The 22,081-nt window shown below is 36.3% G+C and overlaps 1 protein-coding gene across 2 annotated transcripts in view; it reads right to left on the reverse strand.

The window, feature by feature from the left end:
* Positions 1–22,081, reverse strand: part of DPYD (dihydropyrimidine dehydrogenase) — a 341,070-nt gene that overhangs the window by 313,947 nt on the left and 5,042 nt on the right. Inside the window, exons 1-2 of one of the 2 annotated variants that reach the window (XM_033067796.1) lie at positions 21,004–21,089; positions 6,396–6,506 (exon numbers count right to left, since the gene is read on the reverse strand). In XM_033067796.1, coding sequence (XP_032923687.1) covers positions 6,396–6,506; positions 21,004–21,018 — 126 coding nt within the window. In that variant the 5' untranslated portion in view covers positions 21,019–21,089. Of the gene's footprint in view, positions 1–6,395; positions 6,507–21,003; positions 21,090–22,081 lie in introns of those variants that run through there. The other variant, XM_033067795.1, reaches the window with a different exon arrangement.

Genomic DNA, 22,081 nt, shown 5'->3' on the forward strand with positions numbered 1-22,081 from the left:
GGACTTAGATTACTATAAATAAATCTGGAGTGAGTAATTACTAACAGGCTAACAACGGCACAGGATTCTTCAAAAAACAACACACAAGCACTTAGAATTTCTCAACCCAAAGCTCATGACCATGTCTAAACAGAATGGAGAGGGGCCTTCACTAGTACAGCAAAGAGCAATCTTCGTTTCAGCATAGGCAATAGCTTGCAAAACCAAAAAAAAAACCCAAAAAAAAAGTGGGAGTAGAAAATCTGAAGAAAGAGAAGCTAGTCTTGATATTTTTTTGTTTTCCAAAAAAAACAGCATAAGAAGGCACCTTAATCTCCATCCAGTAACCACAGGAGAGTACAGAGTATAGTTTACACTATACAGCAACACAGCAAAGAATATAATACCAAGTAAAAGTTGAAAGTTGACAGTGAAAGGAGGTTTCTGATCCTGTCTATTCTGATTTGTTCAAGGGGAATTCAGCATGTTAAAAAGACAAGCATTTTTTATTTTGTCATATAATTATGTGCAAAGCTAAACAATTTGCAACTCTGAAACACTTCTGTTTTGAAATGGTTAAGATCAGAAATACATCTGGAACTAAATGCTGCTCACTAAATGGTGAATGCTGCTTTACAGAAGAGGAATCATCCAACATCAAATAAGAGCAGCACCAAACCTGAAGAACTCTGAACAGCAGCAGTTAAAAGGCTAGAGGTGGTTTCACACAGCACTCCAGAAGAGCCACAGGGTGAGAAGGAACCTTTTGCACAGTACTAAGAAAGCATTTGGAACAATTTGCCATCACCCAGTATTTGCAATTTAATACAGAGAAAATGTGCATAATTTGTTGCATCCAGGCAAGTTCGGAGCTATTGAGATATTCTAATGAAAACACCTTAAGATATTGAAACTAATATAAAACATAAAATTCAAGGAAATTCATCATATGCATTTCTTAAAGCAAGTATAAGCAATATCATATATAAACATGTAAACCACTTTATTCCAGTGAAAGGGTTATAAATGCCAGCATATGCTATCGATAAGAGAAAATGCAGAGTAATTAGTTAATCTAAAAAATGCATGAGTAGGAATTTGACTGCTAAATGATTAAACTGGTACATTTTAAAATGCGTATTAATATTTAATTATTGACACTATGAGAAAAGAGAAAATCTCTTGATGTTACTTCTCAGCTCTTTCTGATACTCAGCAACACATGTATTATTCATATGAATAGTTTGTGCATATACAGTCAATCACTAGTTAAATAAAAGAATCATTCTCCAATTCCCTAATCACCTCAATAGATCCTAACGCAATATTTTCCACATTTGGGAATCAGAGCGTTTTATTTAAGAAATCAGTCTGGCCATGATGAATACAGCACAGCTCAAGCAGACATCAGTTCAAAGAATCAGATGTCAAAGTGCTCCCTCTAATGTCCCTTAATCATCACACCAATTAGTGGTTGAATAGTGATGTGATTAAAAAGACTGCTGCTATCCTATACCTATTCAGACTAGTAGAATTCTACATATGTTCTACCAATTAATGTTTGAATAGAGCAGCGATTAGAGAGACATCTGCCATTGTATACCCATTCAGAAAACAGCTAAACTTGCATATTCATATGCAATGAAGACAAAAATAAATATTTGCAAAGGTAAACTATACGTTTAGATTATAAATATAATTGAGTTGATTTCCTTTAATGAGTGTTCTCTATTTTACAATATTTGGAATTATTTTTTATTTATAAATACAGAATCTAGAAATGGACAAATTATTCACTGAAAAAGCATTTATTCATTAAGGTTCCTGATTTCAGGCCTTCGGTGTACTGGGTTTCATATCTACTTGTTTGCAATCTGCTTCAATCCAGTAGTTATTTGTGAAATGCTAACTTGATTATTCTGTAAGCATGATATATGATTAGGCAAAAAGTCATGTGAACTTTTTCCACCTCACTGGAAGGCAATACTTGAGAGTAACACAGTGATTATAGCTGAGAAAAATCATCTTGCTTATAGATATTTCTATGCAAGCTTGGACATTTGTACATCAAGAGGTACTTACATACCTGTTTTTAAATAATTTCTTTATGCAGATGTTTATCTGTAGCAGTGACGGCCACAGAAATACTATCAAAGTGAAAAGCAGTTTGAAGTTTTAGCAAGCTCTTATTATCAGTGTTTTAAAGGAGGACCCTTGTCCTCTGAACAGCCACATGAGCTGTTACATCTTGCGATGAATTGCAGATCTCACGCTCCATCATTAGCACAAAGCAATCTGGTAGTTGCAATTTAAATGTTGCACAGAAAAAGACAAGGTGAAGAATTTGGATTTCTCTAATAGGTGGAAAGAATTATAGTAGAGTTATAGTACTTTCTCAAAGTAAGCCCTTGCCATAAAGAAAAAAAAGGGGGGAAAAAACCCAACAAAAACAGGTGAGCATCAAAATCATTTTGTTCACGGAAGAGAGGCTCTTTTTGTACAATGTTGATCAGGCTTAGCACATGTAAGGACAAAGAACAATGCTACTACTGCCAGAAAATCAATACTGTTACAGGCTATGGCAATTAGCTACAAACCAATTTAAATCCCATTTCCTTTTCACCTTCTTTTTGTGTTGAAATACTTCCAACATTTCCATCTGGAGCAAATGTTACAATTATTTCTAAATGTAGAAAGTGAAGCAAGGGTGAATACATAGGTGGATCTATAACAACTTCTCACCTATCCTTAGCAGGTAACTACAAGATTTCATTACCAAAAAGAAGGCTGGACTAAAATATCCCACTGAATTCCCCAGTGACAAGTCAATTTATAAAAGTTGTGGAGGTGAATTTCATTTAAATTACAAACCTGCGCATGCACAAGGTAAAACAAAATGCATCCCATAGTGCTTAGAAATCCTATTCATAAAGCAAGGAAATCAGTGTGCTGAGTGCAGTGTAAAAGTACACAATGTGTGCCCCCCTAGCTGATGATCTAAATGTAGGTAAGCACAAAACACACATGGAAATTGAATTATAAAGAGTTGGAAACCATGAATAAAAATATTAATCCAAAATCTAAATAATCCTGAACTACTTGGGAAAGACCTGAAATCAAAGCAAATCCTTGCAGTTTCACAGTTTGCTTTTGTTTTATCTGTAAATTTTGCTCCATTCTTTAATGCTTACTATTAGAACAGCCATTTCAAAACTCTTCTACTTTTAATTTTTTTCTGGACAACAGAAATTTTTGTTCCCCCAGATAACTAGAGGCTTTTGTTTACACCCCTTTTCAGCATGACTCATAAGAAACAGGAGTGTTCATGTTTAGGTCTGTCACTGAGGGTGACACAGCAATAAAGAGTTTTCCTACTCTGATACAAATCTCTAAGTTAAAATTTCTGAAGGAAAGCTGACTAAACTTGCATCTACAGCTATAAATAATTCTTACAGCAAAACTTGGTTACTAACATAGTAAATAAACAATAGCACTCATTGAAAGTATAACTGAATCTTCCTTTAGGAGAATACTTTTCCAATGCTGAGGAAAGATATTGACATTCTGTTTCCACTTCAGAACTCATTAAACGGGTAGTCCAAAGTGTCTCAGAGCAGGCTAGGAGTTAAAATTTCACTTGTGTGATTATTCTGAAGAAATATGTAAGTCTGCCATCTGGAAGTGTATTAGACATTACAAAGTCACTGTGTGCATGCCTCAGCAGATGCAGCTTTTGTTCAGAGTTTTGATGGCTGTTAATTTAATTAGTTTTGTATTTTCATACTCCCACCTTCCTTTCAACAGCAGTTCTGCAAAGGCAGCATCAGAACAGCTTTAAAAGAATACAAAACTAAAAGCCAAATTCAGATTTTAAGGAAATGGAAACAAATAAAGTTGATATGGACTTCAAATGGAGCTTAATCTATTCATTAGCAGGCCTAAACATTCTCGTCAGTAGCTCTTTAGACCAAAACAAAAAACTGTGTTCAATGAATCCTTTCCTACATTAGCTTTCTTAATTTAAGGAGACAAGGAAAGGATTCAACCATTTTATTTCGGTTTTTTATTAAAATCACTCAACAACAATGATCTGGAGAATGTAAAAGGTCTCTTATATTTTACTGATGTCTTTTATGTAATGGGAATATGAATATTTGATTTTTTTTTTTCATTTTTCAGGGCTTTTTCTGCTATAGTAAGCTAATAGTAAGCGATGGGGTAAATCTTACACAGTAAGAGTAAGCTACATATCTCCAAGTGAAGAGAATTTGTCAGTTTTAAAATCTAGGATCAATACCCATCTGAAAATAAGGACTATTTACAGTTCCTTGTAGCATTTTACATTTCTTATAATAGCTTGCAAGCCAAATTATGTGATGTTTCTACAAAATAATACATAATAATGCAGTATTAAAACTACCTGTGATGAAAGTAGTTATATCTGCCTATATACACATTTGTTTCTTTCACACTTTTAATCCTGTAAACTGTACCCCATAAGCAGATTCCTGTCAGGGCAGGGTGCTAATAACCATACAGATCTCCAAGCAGTACTGCAGAACTGTAACACCAAGTTATTAGATTGCAAGCCTATGCCAAAAACATCATCCTATAATATTTGACAACGTTCAGAATTTCTTTCAACTGAAAATCCAGACAAGGCACACAAGCTGGCAATGAACCCAAATCCATTGTGTTTGCACAGCCCAAGAATCTCAGACCTTGGGAATCCATGAATATTTGAGACACCATGAGGTACACACGTACAGCTAACAGCATGAACATAGGCAGAGAGAATTTCTAGAAAACTACGCACTTTCAAAATCACCAGTAAATATCAAACACTTTATGAGCACACTGAATACAAAAACCAAGCAAGGCTGACATAGAGAACAGCTCAGGGATTTAGAAGCCTAGATGTTTTAGCAAATGTGTGTTAACACACCCATTAGTAAAATATTTCTGTGAATGTTACAGTGGAACTACCAAGGATAATTTACATTGGAACAGCTAATTAGGTTACTACACAGATACCCAGCAGCCCTGCTGCATGGATACCTGAACTTCCTAACAGTTTCTGAAAACAGAGGAGTTTACAGCCTGGTATTGATTTCAGGTCACCTGAACACATGGCAATGTAAACTGCAGCTGCCCAGGAGCCACTTGCTAAGCAGCCCAACATTCTCTGCAGCAGAAACAGACAGTTGTGGGCAGTATCTGCATCAGACATCCCAAAATAATTATCCAAGTTCACAAACAAAAGGTTTTCATGTACATAACCTTCTAGTTCACATACTATCTAAGTCAATAAATACAAGAAAATAGGAACATCAGCTATAGCAAGAAACAGATTCTTATCATTAAAGCAATAACGCAGGAAAGCGTACTAAGAGCATTGCTGAAGAGCTAAGGATGTTCTGGGTTGGTCCTCTCAGCAAATATTTGTTGTTCATACTGGATTTTGTGATTTTAGGAAACTGAAGAACTTTGTGGCATTTTTGGTTGGGTTTGTGTTTTGTTGGGTTCTGGATGACACATTTTTGATTAAAACAAAATCAACTTCCTACCTCAATTATCCTTTTTAGTGGGAGATGGTGTTTTGACAACACTATGAAAAGACACCAATATAATTAGACCCATAAGGAAACTAGTACTCTACCTAAAAGATTTCTGAATTTAGAGGATTATGTAAGACAACCTGTAGGAAGACAGTAAAAACACTACAAACCTTTTAATCAGATGAGAGATCAAAGAGACAAAAAAGTCTGATGGGATTAGTCAAATATCACACTGAGACTAGGAATTCAAATATCTAGAGAGAAAATGATAATATCTAATGGCAGAAATACAGAGGAGTATAGACAGTTTACAGCAAGAAAAATATTTATTCCAAAATCAACTATTTCCTGAAAAATACAATGCACAAAATTTAAAATGTGGATCATGTTTTAATCTAAGCTTTATGTATTTATATAAAATAGGTCCATATGACAGGCTCCCCTATTTCTGTAGCAAAGTAAAATTAGATTTAAGTGTCTCAGAAAGGATAGTGAAGTGCTGCTCTGCCCAGTGTGACTCTTGGAAAATAGAAAGAATAGGAGGAAGCAGCAGAAGAAGCTACCCAGGGAAATCAAGGGGCTCAGCGTGGCTCAGGATGTAATACTTGAGAGGGATCAGACTTCATAACAAAAGGCACAAAAGTTGTATCAAACACTTACTGAAATCACCAAAAATGAAAAAAGTATGGAATGCAATAGGTTCTGAAAAGTAAACAGTTCATCACAAAATAACTTTGTATCTGCACGAAGAAACTAGAAGCCAAATGTGGCTACTGAATAACACAAGAAACTCCAATTTCTTTCTCTCCAGATGCGATGATAAACATGTTCCAGATGCAATGATAAATGTGCACTTACTGAACAGTTTTTGTCAGAATTCCTTTTCCATTGCTTCTTGACTTGTTTCTTTGCTGCAGTTGAGTGAAGAGTTGCATGTGTTTGTTTTCGGGGATTTAAAGCCAGAATGTTCTGTAGAAAAAGAACAAAAAACATTAAAATATAGATTAAAATTTCTATAAAGGTTCAAAGCCTCTTAGATCACACTTTACACACTTATTTTCAGTGCTATGTAAAACCAAATGCAATTATTCAACATTATAGCTCAACTCCATACTAATTTGCTTTGATTTGTATTGTCCACACCACTTAGATGATGAATATCTAAAGACATTTCTAGGATTACTAGAAAACAGAATTAAATTTAGTAGCTTTAATAATGCTTTCCATTTCTAGATATTTTTAATGTACAGCATATAGAAATACACAATACTGCTTCATTTTATCACTCTGAGTAACACTTGTAAAGCAAAACAAGCAAAAACGTTTTAAAAGATCTGGGATCTTTCTGAATGTTTCATCATTTTAGGATAAACTCCAATTTCTCAATCAAAATAATCTCCTTCTAAGTCTAGTGAGCTGATGAGTTAACTCATCTTAGAATGCTTTTATTTGCAAGGACACTAATTTCAGGATTGCAGCCATACTTTTAAGTCATAGTAGTGGTCTGACAACAAAGCCAGAATGAAGTTTGCAATGTCTTTCACTATCATAGTGCAACTCAACATATGAAATCCAATTTTTGGAAACAAAACTTTTTCAAACCAGGCAAGTAAGAGATTTCTACAACAAAAGTGACCTCATTTATTTCAAGGGATGAGTATGAAAGATCCAAGAGACAGATCCAGACTCATGTCTGTGATGGAAAACAAAAACAGGCACATTGTTGGTTGTAACTTCTGGAATTAGTCTGCCAGTTTACCTATAAAAAAGCCTGGGCTTTAGGACTAAATGTCTCCACTGTGGTGAGTAGTGTGTGTTTTTTCTGTTAGTATACATCAAAGATGTGCCAGACTGACTTAGAGAAACATGACGAGTGTGATGGGGTTATGAATATTATATTGTGATTCTTCCTAATTTTAAAAATCTGCTTTAGAGGGTGATAATGATGAAACAGTCCTCTCTTGTATTAAGATTTTATTGTGCTGATTATTGGGACTTGTTATTTTAAATGTGAAAGAGTCATCTTCTATTCAACCATTTAATGCCTTAGTCTGAACTGGCTGGTGATGCAATTCTCCCACGAACCAGAAATCTCAACTCTTTGAAAATTCTACCGGCAAACAACAACATAGCCCAGCACAGTAACTCCCAGCTTGCCTGAAGCACAGAGACAAAAAGTGAGGTACAACATCCAAAAAACATATAGACTATTTAGCACCCTACATGCTGTTGACTTTCAAAAAGAGTTTCAGGGTGTTAATGCATATGCCCCTGCAATTCCAGGAGCAAAGACTCTGCTCCAGTTCAGGATGTTCCCCAGATGAGTACCTCAGGCAAGATGTGGCAACCAAATGCATTCAGCGGTTATTTATGCCAATTTATTTTGCCCTTAATTAAAACAGAGCAGGGACATCCACATAAGGGATATCTCAGTGGATACTTGAATTTCTCAGGATGATCAAACTCAACTGTCAGAACATTATCTGACTGTTGAGTGCCCAATTTCCCAAGCTGGGCAGTAGGTTCTGAATCACATAAAAACTTCAGCAAAATTTTGTCTACTCTCTTTTATAATTGCTTAATGCTAGGCCATGAATATTATAATTATTTTAGCAAACTGAAATGAATTGCAAATTTCTAGCAATAAACTGTAACAGATGTACTCCACTGGGTACAGCACCAGTTGGTTTAAAACACGGAACAAATGGTGGGGCAAGCCAAGGACGGAAGAATCCCCATATGTTTGCTCCTGTTGGAATTCTGCAGTAGGAGCATGGCTCCAAGCGCAACAGTTGCAGAAATCCAAAAGGACTACGTAGCACAGCATGTCCCAGAATTAAATCTGAAATAAAACTGGCACAGAAAATAGTAAATCACACATACAACATAAAAATTGCTTATATTTCCACTACATAAATAGCGTACTATCTGCCTAAATCTTGGATTGCTGACCAAAGTGACTGCTCTAGCTAGAGGTCCCTGGTGTTTAAGAACAACTCAGAAGTTAACTGCTTAAATGGGAAAATAATGTAAATACTCTTGGGTCAGTTGAACTGTCAGAAGTGAAATTAGTGAGGGTGTTTTCTTCCTATTCATTTCAGTTCCCTAGTTGACTTTCCACAGTTTATGGCTAGTCAGACATTAAGTAAATTTAACAAATAAATTCAGATGGGTCAGCCAGTAAGTGCAAAATTACTGAGAAGAAAGTTCTAGTATGTATTACAAATAACAATGAATACACAGAGCTAAACAAAAAATAAACCACTTGAATATGCAAGAAAGGAAACCCGAGACATCCAATCTCTCAAACACACTGGTCATCTGAGCAGGGGAAAAGTTCATTGGTGAGAATTATTTGGCCACCTGTAATCTTGCTTGTCTGAACTTGATCTTTCCAGATGTTGAAAGGGCAAGACTCAAGCTCCCCAATAGAGGATGTGGGTGCATAACGCATCCCTTTTCAAAGTACTATGAACTTTGGATTTCACATTACGATGCTATTTGTACGGTAATGCAGAACCTATGAATTATATCTTTACAGTTTTACATAACTGGCTCCATTTATTTCATTAATAGTAGATATAATCCATTATCATTAATGGTTGCAAATCAGAATATAAGAACACTTTATTTCAGCAGAAATCCATTGTGGTACTCTGCTGATGAAAAGAGAGATGGGGCTATGAGTAAGGACACAGAAATGAACTGAGCCCATGTTGAGCTTGTGACTCGTGGCACAGAAGCACAAACAGTCAAGTTAAACTTGCAGCTCTGCACAGTGCTGATGATTATGGGCACCACCAAAGTATTATAATCTCCTTCACTATTTCCATAGATTAATTTGAAGACTTCACTTTGGGAAAAAAGCCAAGGAGCCCATCTCTGTGGAACACAACTCAAATATATTTTGCAGATGACTCCCTCAAATATAATTACCTTAAGGAATTCCTTTAATAATTACCCATGACAATGACTTCTTTCAGGTCTTTTAAAAGACAACAATTCTAATAAGCTACAAAATACAGAAGAATGGTTCAATTTCAGAATGCATCCTCTTCTAGAAAGGAACATATTTTTTATGTCTAATAGATATTGATTTAGGTTGCAAGTATCCTAAAATGTAATAATCTACTCATATGTAATGTACATTGAGAATGACTAGCATGTATAAGTCATAACTACAGTTTTTAAATTTTGAGAATTTACTGATAGATGGTTATGTTGATCTATGCCAACAGCAACATAGCTTCTGAGATTAAACTTACCATAAGCTATTAATTAGATGTTTATTGCTTAGCTTCTACTTTAAATGGCATGATTAAGAAGTCTACACAAAAAATACTAGCTCTAATTTTCACTATCATCTATTAATGAAAATGTTGTAAATGTTTTAAAACCGCATGTTATATCACAGTGAGTAATTTATCAGGAATTTGAATTAATATTACTCCAAGTAAGTGATTTTAAAGCAGTCATCCAAGATAGGATACACTCTCTAACTGAGAGTCCTGTTTCTGATACAGCACTTTCAGGTAAATCAAGACAGGTTTGGCACATGCTCTGCAGTGATGCAACATAAATTTCTAAAGACATTTAATTTTGCTTTTAATTTCATTAAAAGTATCACACACTTTTTATTCTCATCTCATAAAGCCACTCTTTTCCTGAAATCAAAAGCCATTTCAATTAAATGTGATTCTTAATAAAGTGCATGTTCAGCAAAATAAAATATAAAGTTATGGAAGCACTATGTTCATTGGGAAGGCTCCAAAGCCAGTGGGGACTGAAGGGGGAAGGCAGAAAGGGGATATTGTTAAGAAAAAAAATACAATTTAGAACACAGGAGGGACTGCAGCAATTTTAAGAGAGCCATCAAAAAGTACTGTGAGTCTAGCAGCATGTTTGTAAATCATGTGACATTCATTCAAATTTTGAAAGCTTCTCTTTGAAGCACTATGGCATGAAATCTTTGGCTTTTCTTTTTTCTCCCCAAAAGTAACAACTTTATCAAGGTGTCCTGCTTCTGTGCACTTTATCTCTCATTCAAAACAATAAATTTGGAAAAAATCAATAAAGATCACTCTTCTTCTGGAGAGCCTCCCACTGAAACCAATGAGTTGCACCAGGAGTATTTAGTGTGTAGTAATCCTCATACTTGTTACTGTTCAAAGCCCCAATAAGGATCAGAAAATCTATTTTCAGGCTTTGACACAGATTGTGATATTAAAAGTGTGTAAAATTCTTAAAAAATGAAGTAAATATTTGCTCATTTCAAGCATTCTGTAGACTTCCTGTAGCTTGTTGAGAAAGTTTCCTATGAACAGTCCCAAAACACCTCCTGAAGTTCACCACAGATCAATACGAGTAGTGCCACAGTGAAGCTGTGGAAAATGCAACAGTTCACATGCAGACTGTGAGTGTCTGTGATAAACCAAGGTCCCATGTGTCAGACTCCTTGGTTTAGCATACAGCTCATTTCCCCAGCCCAGCTCCTGCTACACACAGGTTACATCCTGATTTAATCCAGTTGCTTCACAGAACCTCCTCAGCTGAACACTTTCATATACATCAATTAAAATGCAGGAGTAGGCCAGGCATGCTAGGGAATGCATGTGGAGAGCAATTTAACCCACCCCATTCCATTAATCTACCCAATTTCCTTAAAAAGAGTTGTAATCTCCCTCACAGCAAGTAACATTAAATGTATTGCAAGATACATATGTTCACCAAGTGAACATAATGAGAACGTATTTATTTTTTCTAAGAGTAATGACTATACTAAACAATTAATTTCAAAGCTATGCAAGTGTTAATTCACTGACAGAAACAAATACCTGGGGCTTTTCCACTAATATTTTCTGGTATATCTGAATATTAAATTAATTGCATAATTGCTATTCAGTCAAAAGCTAAAGAACTCAATCGTATTTGTTATCATGAGATTAGATGACTCACAATAAGGAACTTCGTTGAAAAATGACCAAGGTATGAACTCCTATTAATATTTAACTTGAATTGCCTAATTCACATGTTACTTCTCACACCTATTCTACTTCTCAGAAAGCAGCAGGAAGCACTGACAGTCAGATGCAGGACTTCACACACCACGTAAAGTTTCCATTATACAAGGAAGTTTCATTGCCAAATCAGAAAGAGCAAGTTCTAGTCATAGCAGAATTTGTTACACTAGAAGATAAACACAAGATTTCAAAAAGTAAGTATCTGACCTAAAGCTACCTCTATGTTATTTTCCATTATTGAAAGAATATAGGACAATGTTGTGAATCTCTCCCATATGCTTATTTATGACAGAATATCCCACAAATCGATCCTTTTGTATTTCCACTAATTGATACTTGTATAAATGTGTAAATTTGTTTTCCTTTCTGAAGATCAGAAATGATGAGAATATTTGCAACAATTTATGTGACCTAATATATGTAATTGATAATGTATTTTAGAAATTCATGCAAAAATTTCAAAAAGGTGAAACGACCATGCTTTCAAAGTAGTTCTGGCCTGATTTAATTGTGAAGCAACAAAGACCAGAGAAAGCTTGATGAAATGTGAAATGAGCACAAATGTCAGGAAGAACATGGTCAGTCTTAGGAAAACCCAAGGGAAAGCCCCAAGAAATTATTTTTGTAAATTACCAGATATGTTTTCTGTTACTGAGACAAATGACTGCACATGTGAGCAGTCACAAGCAGACTGTGAACATATTTTATTTCAATATATCACAGTGTGGCAAGGTGTAACCATCTCATCTCTTTCAGTAATGATAAATTCTGCAGGTGGCCCCCTGTCCATGCCTGAGAACTGGCCCTTTATACTACTGTGACAGCTGCAAACCCGTCCTCAAGATCCAGTGACCTTGAGGTCCAGTGGAAGATCCACTGGGCTCTGCCACTTTGAAGAGACAACCAGCCTATGAACCCGTGCCAGAAGAGCAGCAGCACTGCAGCCTCCTGTGAGACAGGGATGGAGAAGCCAACCTGCTCAAGGGACTGAGGCCTGACACTGAATCCCACTGTGTGTACGGGCACAGGGAGTTCAAACCCAGTTGGAAAAAGACTCAACTTTTACTCACAAGACAAATTTCTCCTTTGAGCCACACAAGCTCATAGTTTCAAAACAGAGCAAGAACTAAGGCCAATGGAAGACCTATGATAAGTATATTCTACCTGTGCACTTCCATATGCCTTTGGCATAGCATTTAAGTGCTGTATCTTCATCTTTACATTTCCATGTAGCTTTAGATTTCCCTGTAAGACAAACTGCTGAGAGCAGAACAAACACCTTTCTTGCACTTCTTGCATAGTCTCTAATATTTAGGGAAAGACAATTTACCCTGTAACACCCTCATAGCATACCAGTATCCTGGAGGTGTAGTCCTAGATCCATTGCTAGGTACTTAGATACTCAGATTTTTCAATCGTACCACTACAGAATTTCTTGGTCCTCAGATTTTCCTGCAGTATGTAAATACTAAGTCTTAACAAAATGAGCAGTTTTCTAAATCACTCCCACAGAAGTCGGGGAAGCCTTAGTCATGAATATGTCTATGTTAACAAAAGTGTGTTACACTTCATGCACTTTCTGTAACATAAACGAAGTTAATGCATTACACATTAACCAAGTAGCAAAATTACACAACCCTAAGCACGGTTTACACAATCCTGCTGCTATCTTAACTGTCAGATTTAGAGCTTCATTTCTCTAACAGACCAATGCATTTGTGCTAGGTATTACTGTAAATTCTAAGAGGTTTACTAAAATGAAACCCAAAAAGTGTTACTTGTTTCCCATAGATACCAACCACTCTCCTCTACAGGAAGTGCTCTGGGAGGTAAATTATGCTCCTGGAAACTCTGCATGCTACCTCCTTGACACAAATAATCTCGGCAGAAGCACCTTGACCCTCGCAGGGAAAACCAAAGCAAATACTCCCCTTCTGGGCTTTACTGAAGTATCCAAGTAGTAACAGTATCAGTGAGTTATTCATGCATTTAACACAAGTATGTATATATATATATATGTATATATATATATATATCAGAACCATACAACCTAAAGCAGGCTCAAACTTTACCACAACACAGGATCAGTTCTGAGGCTCCTCCAGGGACACCCTACTCTGTGACAAGATCACACTACACACTACAAACAATACACCACATCCAAAAATATTAGCCTTTACATTGCAAATTCAGAGAAGACATAGCTGAGCACAGCTCTGGTCGATTTACTCAGTGCTGAATTCACTATATGTAATCATTTGCCTGAATAAAACATTACTTAGTTTAGAGCCTTTAAAACTAGAGAGTTTTAAAATTTTGTACAGTTATTCTTCTACACACAGAGTTAATATTGCAGTAATTTTTGTCCCTAACTGGACAGTCTTTAATCATCCAATTAATTGGGAAAGTGAAAAAAAACCCAAAAACAAAACAAAAAAAAAACCACAGCAACTCACATCACCACCTTGATTCTTAGCTTCATGACTGCTGTTACTTTAGAAGCAAGCACATACATGGTCTCCAGTCTGCCATACCCACTACACTCAAAGTCACCTTTTTTTATCTTCCTAACAAAAATGTCTTCCTCCTTGCAAATCAAAATGTAAAGCTTCAGGAAAATATTAGGTTTGAATCACAGGTATATCAGAACTTTTTGGTTTCCTCAGTATAAAACTGATCTATGTCTCAAATGCTTGCACATTAAATTGCTCTGCTACATGAGGAATACAAATATTATTTGGTAACTGCTCCCTCACAGAGAATCATGTATTGAAAGGATCAGAGCAAAAAGGATTATTATCACAGACATACATTCACATCTCACTTGTATTTTTCTACAAGACAAACAAATCACAAAACAAAGCCTTTGAAAATAAACTTCGTAAGAACCAAAAGAGACCACTGTATCCCCATAACTGAATTGCTGAACTGGACCCTCAATTGTGAGTGTTTGCTTAAGCAAAACCCAAACTTGCATTAGAGACACATCTGTTAATGACAAGTGAATGCTCCACTAACTTTTGATCAGAGGAGAGAAATTAGCAAAGTTAACACTGCTTGAGTTTAATCATTGGCAAAATCAGCGGAACTAATTTTAGCTGAGCAAAGCAATGTTCTGAGAACTTTGTTAAAAGGTGATTTTCAAAGTCCAAGAAATGAACTTGAAACGCAAAGATGAGAGTAACAATATACATCCAAATGATCTAGTACATTCAGTGCTTGAAACAAATGTGAACATTTGTACTTGTTCCAAGAACATGCCAACTATCTATCAGTACTGACTTCCTAAATCTGTTGCAACATGAAGAAGTAACAAGCAAACCTACCTTTTTAATACTAGTTTGCAAACGTCTACAAAAACTTCAGCAGCAACTGTTTAATACAATGGTAAAATGCAAACCTGACAATGGGAAAACAGACTTTCTACTAACAGAGTATCCTAATCAAAAACGAAAAAAAAAAGAAATAGCATATAGAAACAAAATGGAAGCGTGAAGGATTTATTAATTGTATCCTATAAACAGTAAGTCTATGTGAAGTCATATTATAAACTATTATTAAATGTGTGATAATTGGGGGCAAAAACCAAACCCACACCTAAGTTTCAATCAACAAAATTTGACAGCCCATGCAAGTAACGCAAGAGGAAACTGTTGCCAGTTTCTCCCTTTTGTTCTAAAATGTCATTGTCTTCTTTTGCAGAAGCAAACAGTGATGTTGACACCTTTAAGCAAAGAAACGTGACACTAAGTATACAAGGACTCGTGTCACAGATGAGAGTGGAAAATATATTGGTAATAGGAAATACAGAAAATCTGTTGGAGTTCTTCACTCTTACAATTTTGATTTGATTTTCAAATCTTATTGACATTAAATACTGATGAATGTGTGGAGCAGAGGTGAGACCCTTAAAATAATTAAATAAGGCTGCTCAATCTAGAAACATGCCAGCAAACATTTGGATTCTGATCTATTATACTTTGTCCCATCCTCATAGAGAAAACTTACTTATAAATACTTATTAAAGAGTGTTTATTTTCTAATTATTTTACTTAAGAAAAATTACATCTCTACTGTGAGACCTCTGAACAGGGAAGAACTATTTTATCATCAGGAAGGTTTTCTAAAATTACAGTGAAGTATTTCTCCTATATACATACTGTAATCCCGTTTTTGGGTGTATTTTGAACCTTTTAAGTTCTTTCTGGTTTATACACAGGCACTGAGTTTTCTTTGTTTTTCTGGGTTTAAACCCTCACAGTAGCATAGAATTTCTTCCTAACATCTCATCTAAACCCACTCTTTCAGTTTAAAGCCAATCCACCTTGGAATACCACAACATGTCCTTGCGAAAAAAAAAAACAAAACAAAAACGTCCCTCTACAGCTTTCTTGTAGTCCCTCTTTAGGTACCCAAAGGCTGCTCTAAGGTCTCTCCCGAGCCTTCTCTTCTGACCAACCCAAACTCTCTCAGCCTATCTTCGGAGGAGAGGTATTACAGCCCTCTGATCATTTTTCCGGCTCTCCTCTGGACTCAGTCTAATAAGTCCACATCTTTTTAATGCTGGGGACCTCAGAGCTGGGTGCAGTACTCCAGGTACTTAGTACTTAGCTGGGTACCTAGTACTCTAGGTCTTACAAGAACCACCTTGGAAGAACCACCTCCTTCGACCTGCTGACCACACTTCTTTTGATGCAGCTCAGGATATGGTCGAGTCACGTTGCCAAGTCATGTAGAGCTCTTTCCACTCGCCTTCAGGTCAGCTCTTCTTTCAGCTATTGTTTGCTCCCTTTTCCTGAGTCAGGGTCTACCTTCACAGAGAAGGAAGCTTTCTAAGTAGGGCAGATGACTAACTCCAGGAATGGAAGTTGCACACCCAATTAAGCTGCTTCTTACGGGACCTGAGGAGGGGATTCACAGCTGCCAGTACACCAAGCAGGACTCCTTAGCCGAGTGTGACAAAACACCAGACAGACAGGAGGTACACTACCATAACAGTTGTTCTCTCTCTCTCACCCTCCTGGACCCACACTCCAGCCTCTAGGATGGTGGCTCAGCCTGAAACTCTTCCTAAGTTTAAACACTTACCTCTACTCAAACACATGATTTCCCAGGTTCCATTTGAAATAGGGGGAAATTGGGGAAGTGACACAAATAATTACAAGAACAGACACTTTTGTAAATATTCTAATCATTACTGGAGTCACCCCAGAACAAGAAGCCTCCATCCCCATGTTCCTGCCTTACCCTGCACAGGATGGAAGGAAAACCTGAATGAGAAGTTGAACTGATTTGCTGTTCAGCTAAGATTACAAAAGCAAATCAGAGAACAACATGACAAGAAAGGTGCTCCAGCACTGGAAGAGTTTTAGCCCAACACTCAACACTTCTTACATATTTTTCACCGACTCATTAAGTGCATAAAGAACATTATCCTGGGAGTTTAAAATTATCTTGCTTTTGTGCTAAATACTTCTCAGGGTTCCTAAATCATTTAATCGCATCACTTCACCTAGTGCCATGATTTAGCAGCATGCAAGCTATTCTGCTTTACTGAAGAAGCAGTTCTTACTCTACAGTCTTCCAGAAACTCTTATCATACCCTATCCTAACAAAAGAGTACTGGTCCTTCAGCACAGTATTGGTTATACTGACTAGTGACACTTTACTCAGACTGTAGATACTTTGAGATAATATTTTTCAGTTTTTCTGTCCTGTATTCATTTTATTTCTGCATTTCATCACTAGCATTCTAGAACAGTTTCTGTTGTGGTTATCTTCTTCGCTTTTTTTTCACTCCCAACTCTTTTGTCACTTTCTCACTTCCATCTGTTTTGAAAAGCTATGTTTGTGCTTACTAAAATCTTTCAAATTTTGCATTTTCAATCAGAACAGAAAAAAGGGCAATAACAAACACAACTTTAAAATGGAAGCAGAATAAGTCTGGGAACCACTTCTAATCTCCCATCTCGTATAGCATACACACTCATCCACATGCAAGAGTGTGCATGAATTTGCACAAGCCTACTCTGTCCCTCTGGTTCTTAAGTCTGTTGGAATTAACAGAGAGGTTCATCTTAGCACTGATGAACAGATTTGTTAAGGTTAAAATTAGATCTTGTACTCACCTGTAATTATATTCCAAAACGTTACACTACACGAGATCTTTTGGGCGCAGATGCTCACACCAATTACTGATAACAATCCATGAGAGTTAGTATATAGACCTAACTAGACACACTAAGAAGAACAGCAGGCTCTAATTTCATCAGTAGAAAACAGAGGAAAATCTGGTACTCATTCCCATTTTTGCCTCGAGCAATATATCAGCAGTATTATTCAATACTGATTTAATTTAGAATTAAGAGTTTTCCTTAATATGATGGCTACACTTTCTCTCACAAATCTAATTTTTAACCTTAAAATGTGACACAATATGAAAACTGCTGACACAAATAATTGACTGCTTTATTATAAATAGAATACTTGAAGTTATTTTTTAAATGCCTCATAAATCCACATTAAGTCTACTTTATTGATTTCAGAAAAGTTCATTTTATTTTCATAGTCATAGTCCATGATCGGTGCACTTAAGAAAAAACACTTTTCAGTTTTAACTGTCATTGAAATATCCTTCATTTCAAAGATATCAAGAAATTATCACTATTCACTTTCAATACAAAGCCTCTTACATTTCAGCTGTCATTTTCAAAAAATCATACTGAAAATAGTGTTTCTAAGCAGAGTTCAGTTGCAGTGTAATAAGTAATAATTTCATCAATTAGCAGTATTCAGCATCCACTGAGAGTTCTCTCACTATTATTTTATTCATAGAGTCCTTTGTGGAAGTAGCATACTAAAAAGATCCATTTATCCTTCAAGGTTTTTCATAAATGTGTCATACATCTTAGAAAACAATTGGTTATTATTCTCGCTCAATCTAAATAACTATAATAACTTCCAGGTGTAAAACCTCTCTTTATACTTCCAATCTTCTTTATTCCCATTATGGGTCTACATTTTTAATAACTTATTCTAACACTTCTACCTACTTTCACAAATGAATTCTGGAGTTTTGCATGGATGCCAGACATGCCTGGATGGAAGGGTAGTCAGCTTATTGTTAAGAGCAGAATAGAGTTGGGTTTCATAGAATGCCCTTCACAATCAGAGAAAACTCAAGCATTTTATAATGAGCAAGATGCTAGTATAGATGCTAACAGTGCAACAGCTGGACAGGAAAATGCTGTGATTATTAAACTCAGCAATAGCTTGCTTTCAGTGCATATTTTATTTCTCCTTCCCCATAGATCCCTTCACATATCTATTAGCACTTTTTTCCTCTCTCAGAAGCTCATCTTACCTTCTGTCTTTTCATCACAAGAGTGCAAAGGGCTCCCTTCAGAGCACAATATTCTCATTCCTTAATCAACTGACAGAGATGCAATTGGGCAGCACGAGGACCTCTCTCAAGGCTGGGCAGACAGCTCTGCACAGAGTGCACAGCACAGCACAACATCCCTGTCTTAGGAGACATGCATCTCCTACACAGCAGCACGCTTCATCCTCTCCACATTGGCCAAATGTTTTGTTGACTGAGAAAAACCTAGCCAGAACAGTTCATTCCAGTTTAAGTAAGGCCTCTCAGAGCACAGATAAAATCACACCAAAAACCAAGGCAAACGTGCAGCACTATACTAATAAATAAATTAGGTACCACAACAACCTCCTTGCAAATGGCACAGAGTCCAATCTCCATGACAAATATAAACCTAATGACATTGAGTTTGTGACTAATACTTGAAAGAAGAGCGTCCTTAGGAAGAAGACATTAACTAACATCAAAATTTTAATTTTTTCCCCCTTCTACAGTCTCAAAGTGGTGTGCACAGGTACCTCTAAAAAAACCCACGCACACCCCAACAAGACATGTAAATCAGATAGGTTGGCTGCCTGGACATTTTGCTCATTAATTACATATATAATTGTTTTTGAACCTGAAATTAAAATGTCAGAATGCACCATGATTGCCTTCAACTGATGACTAGGATCCCATCTAAATGGAAATATTTAGATTCATCACCTAGATACCTTTTTAATTTGCTTTCAAATAGAGTCACAGGCAAGCATGTCTGCCTTCTTCCATTTACACTGCTAGTGTCAAGCTGAACTGGAAAGGCCAACCATTTCAATGAACTAAAATAAACGTAATTTTAAGGTCAAGTCACTTGTAACACTTCAGGCAGCAAATGTCATACTGAAAATAAAATTGAACCTTGGCTTGAGCAGAGATGAAATGTTTGGCATTTCAAGGACTTCATTGTGTTTATCACTTTAAATCTACAAATTAAATACCAACATCACATATATTAATATTTATCAAACTAAGAATGCTTTCTAAAATGATATCTTTAAATACTGGAAGCATTATTAAAAAAAAATACTTCTATAGGTGGGCTTACTCTTAATTCAAATGGTGAAATCTCTGTTAGACTTAAAACCACTTAAAATTCCACATTGGCTTAGGGAGGCATCTGTGACCACGGTAGGAACCCAGATGTTTCACAGGAAGGTGTAAGTATTTTGACAGAGGAAAAAACTGCAATTGCCAAACTCAACCATCACATAAGAGAACGAGGATGTTGAAAAAAATAAGTTATTTCATTTGTGATTTATGATTTGGATAATATTAAGGAAAAACTCTTTTATATATCTCGATATAAACACTCCTCAAACTAACATGCTTTGTCATTTTCTCCTCATGGCGTCTTCTAACTTTTGTTGATACTGTTGTCTTTTTCTACTCCTACATGAATCTTACATTCTTTGTCATATGCAATAGCAAAAAAAAATAAAAATAAAAATTGGGGTACATATTATAGCTGTAAGAGTCTATGAACAGAAAAAACCAACAATTTAAAGTTTAAACTATAGACCCAGTCTGAATCACCTGTTATTTCATAAAAGAATACACCTGCTCAACTGAAAGGCAAAATGTTCTCATTTCTAAAAAGTACTATTATGAGAAGAAAATCAGAGAATTTAGTACAATTCTCTCACTTCTTTAGTTGCTTTCTTCCCCAGTCACAATTTGACCTGGATATACATGACTCTTATTTAAATTTATATTTTGAATTATGGCATTGCATATTGCATTATGGAACTGCATAATGACCAAGAGGACAAAATGCCCCCCAAGATCCGTGTAGCCAATCTCTGTTGGCACGTTTCACAAACTGATGCTCTGCATGTGTAGAGATGCCAGAGATTTATGCTGTGCTGATTTGCAAGAATTCTGCCCTTAGTATAAAAATGACAGCAAATGAAAATGAAAAGACTTTGAAAAACATGCCCACACAAACACCACCCTCTGAGCTTCTGATAAGGCATTTATGGCCAAAGGTTCCTAATCCCAAATGTTTGATTTCTTTGCCAAATTCACATACTTGCTGAAGTCTCATATAAAGGCACAAATCCTGCTCTTCTCAAAGGCAACAGCACAGGGCAGGGAGCAGAGTGTGTAACACTGTACTGATGAAATAAAAAAAGGAATAGAAATCATATGCTAATAAGAGGAGGGAGGTTGCCAGGCAACCAGGGAGGGAGAGAAAGCAGTTTTTGATTTGAACTCGGTGCTGTCAAAGGGTTAGCATAGCCAGAACAAACAGGACATATTCAATCCAGCTTGTCTGCAGCCACCAGGAATTTAAGCTTTTCTCAATATTTTAACTAGAATTGTGCTCCCAACCAAGTCCCAGTTACTTTTGTGTTCCCTGGGTCATTTTACTGACACTGGCAAAACGGGATAGGATGGACAGTAGAATTTTTCAAAGTGTTAATTTGAAAAGCAGTAGCTTGTGTCTTTGGGAAGCACAAACTGCATCACGCATGTACACTGGCCAGTAGGATGGAGAGAGCCAAGAAATCTTGGGTCCAAGCAAATCCCAGCCCATCAGACACAGCCACACCCCTCCAGGCTGCATTGAAAACTGGGCAAGTCCTGGCCTGCTGCTAAAACTGAACTCTTTCAAATGCATCTCAAATGCCTGCCCTGTAGTGCTGCACTCTTGTGCTGATCGGCAAAATCTTGCCTCATGGATATCAGCTTTCAATATTAGCATGTACTTACGCTTCCTTAAAAGATGTGACATTAAGCACAGGAAAGAATAAAATTACAGTTTGGTCTGCAACACAAAATCATCATGAAATTCATTTCTGTAACTAAAAGAAAATGAATTTCAGTTCCTTCTTTTTCTAAGAGTTGCTAGCTGCAGTGACTACTCCTAAGTCTCAGCCACAAGGAGTGTGGGAATAGCCATTCTTACATGAAAGACCTCACAAAAAGAGTAAATATTTTAAGGATGGGGAAAAAATGAGAGTTTAACTCATAAGTAACATTAAAACACAAAGGTTGAAGAAAAATGAAAAGCACAAGTCAATTTTTTTCCCTTCATAATTATTTTGGAGGGCTTGACTGCTACAATCTGGCAGAGGATCAGCAGTAGAGGCAAGACCATACATAAT

Source organism: Catharus ustulatus, chromosome 9 (assembly GCF_009819885.2).
Source record: "Catharus ustulatus isolate bCatUst1 chromosome 9, bCatUst1.pri.v2, whole genome shotgun sequence".
NCBI lineage: Eukaryota > Metazoa > Chordata > Aves > Passeriformes > Turdidae > Catharus > Catharus ustulatus.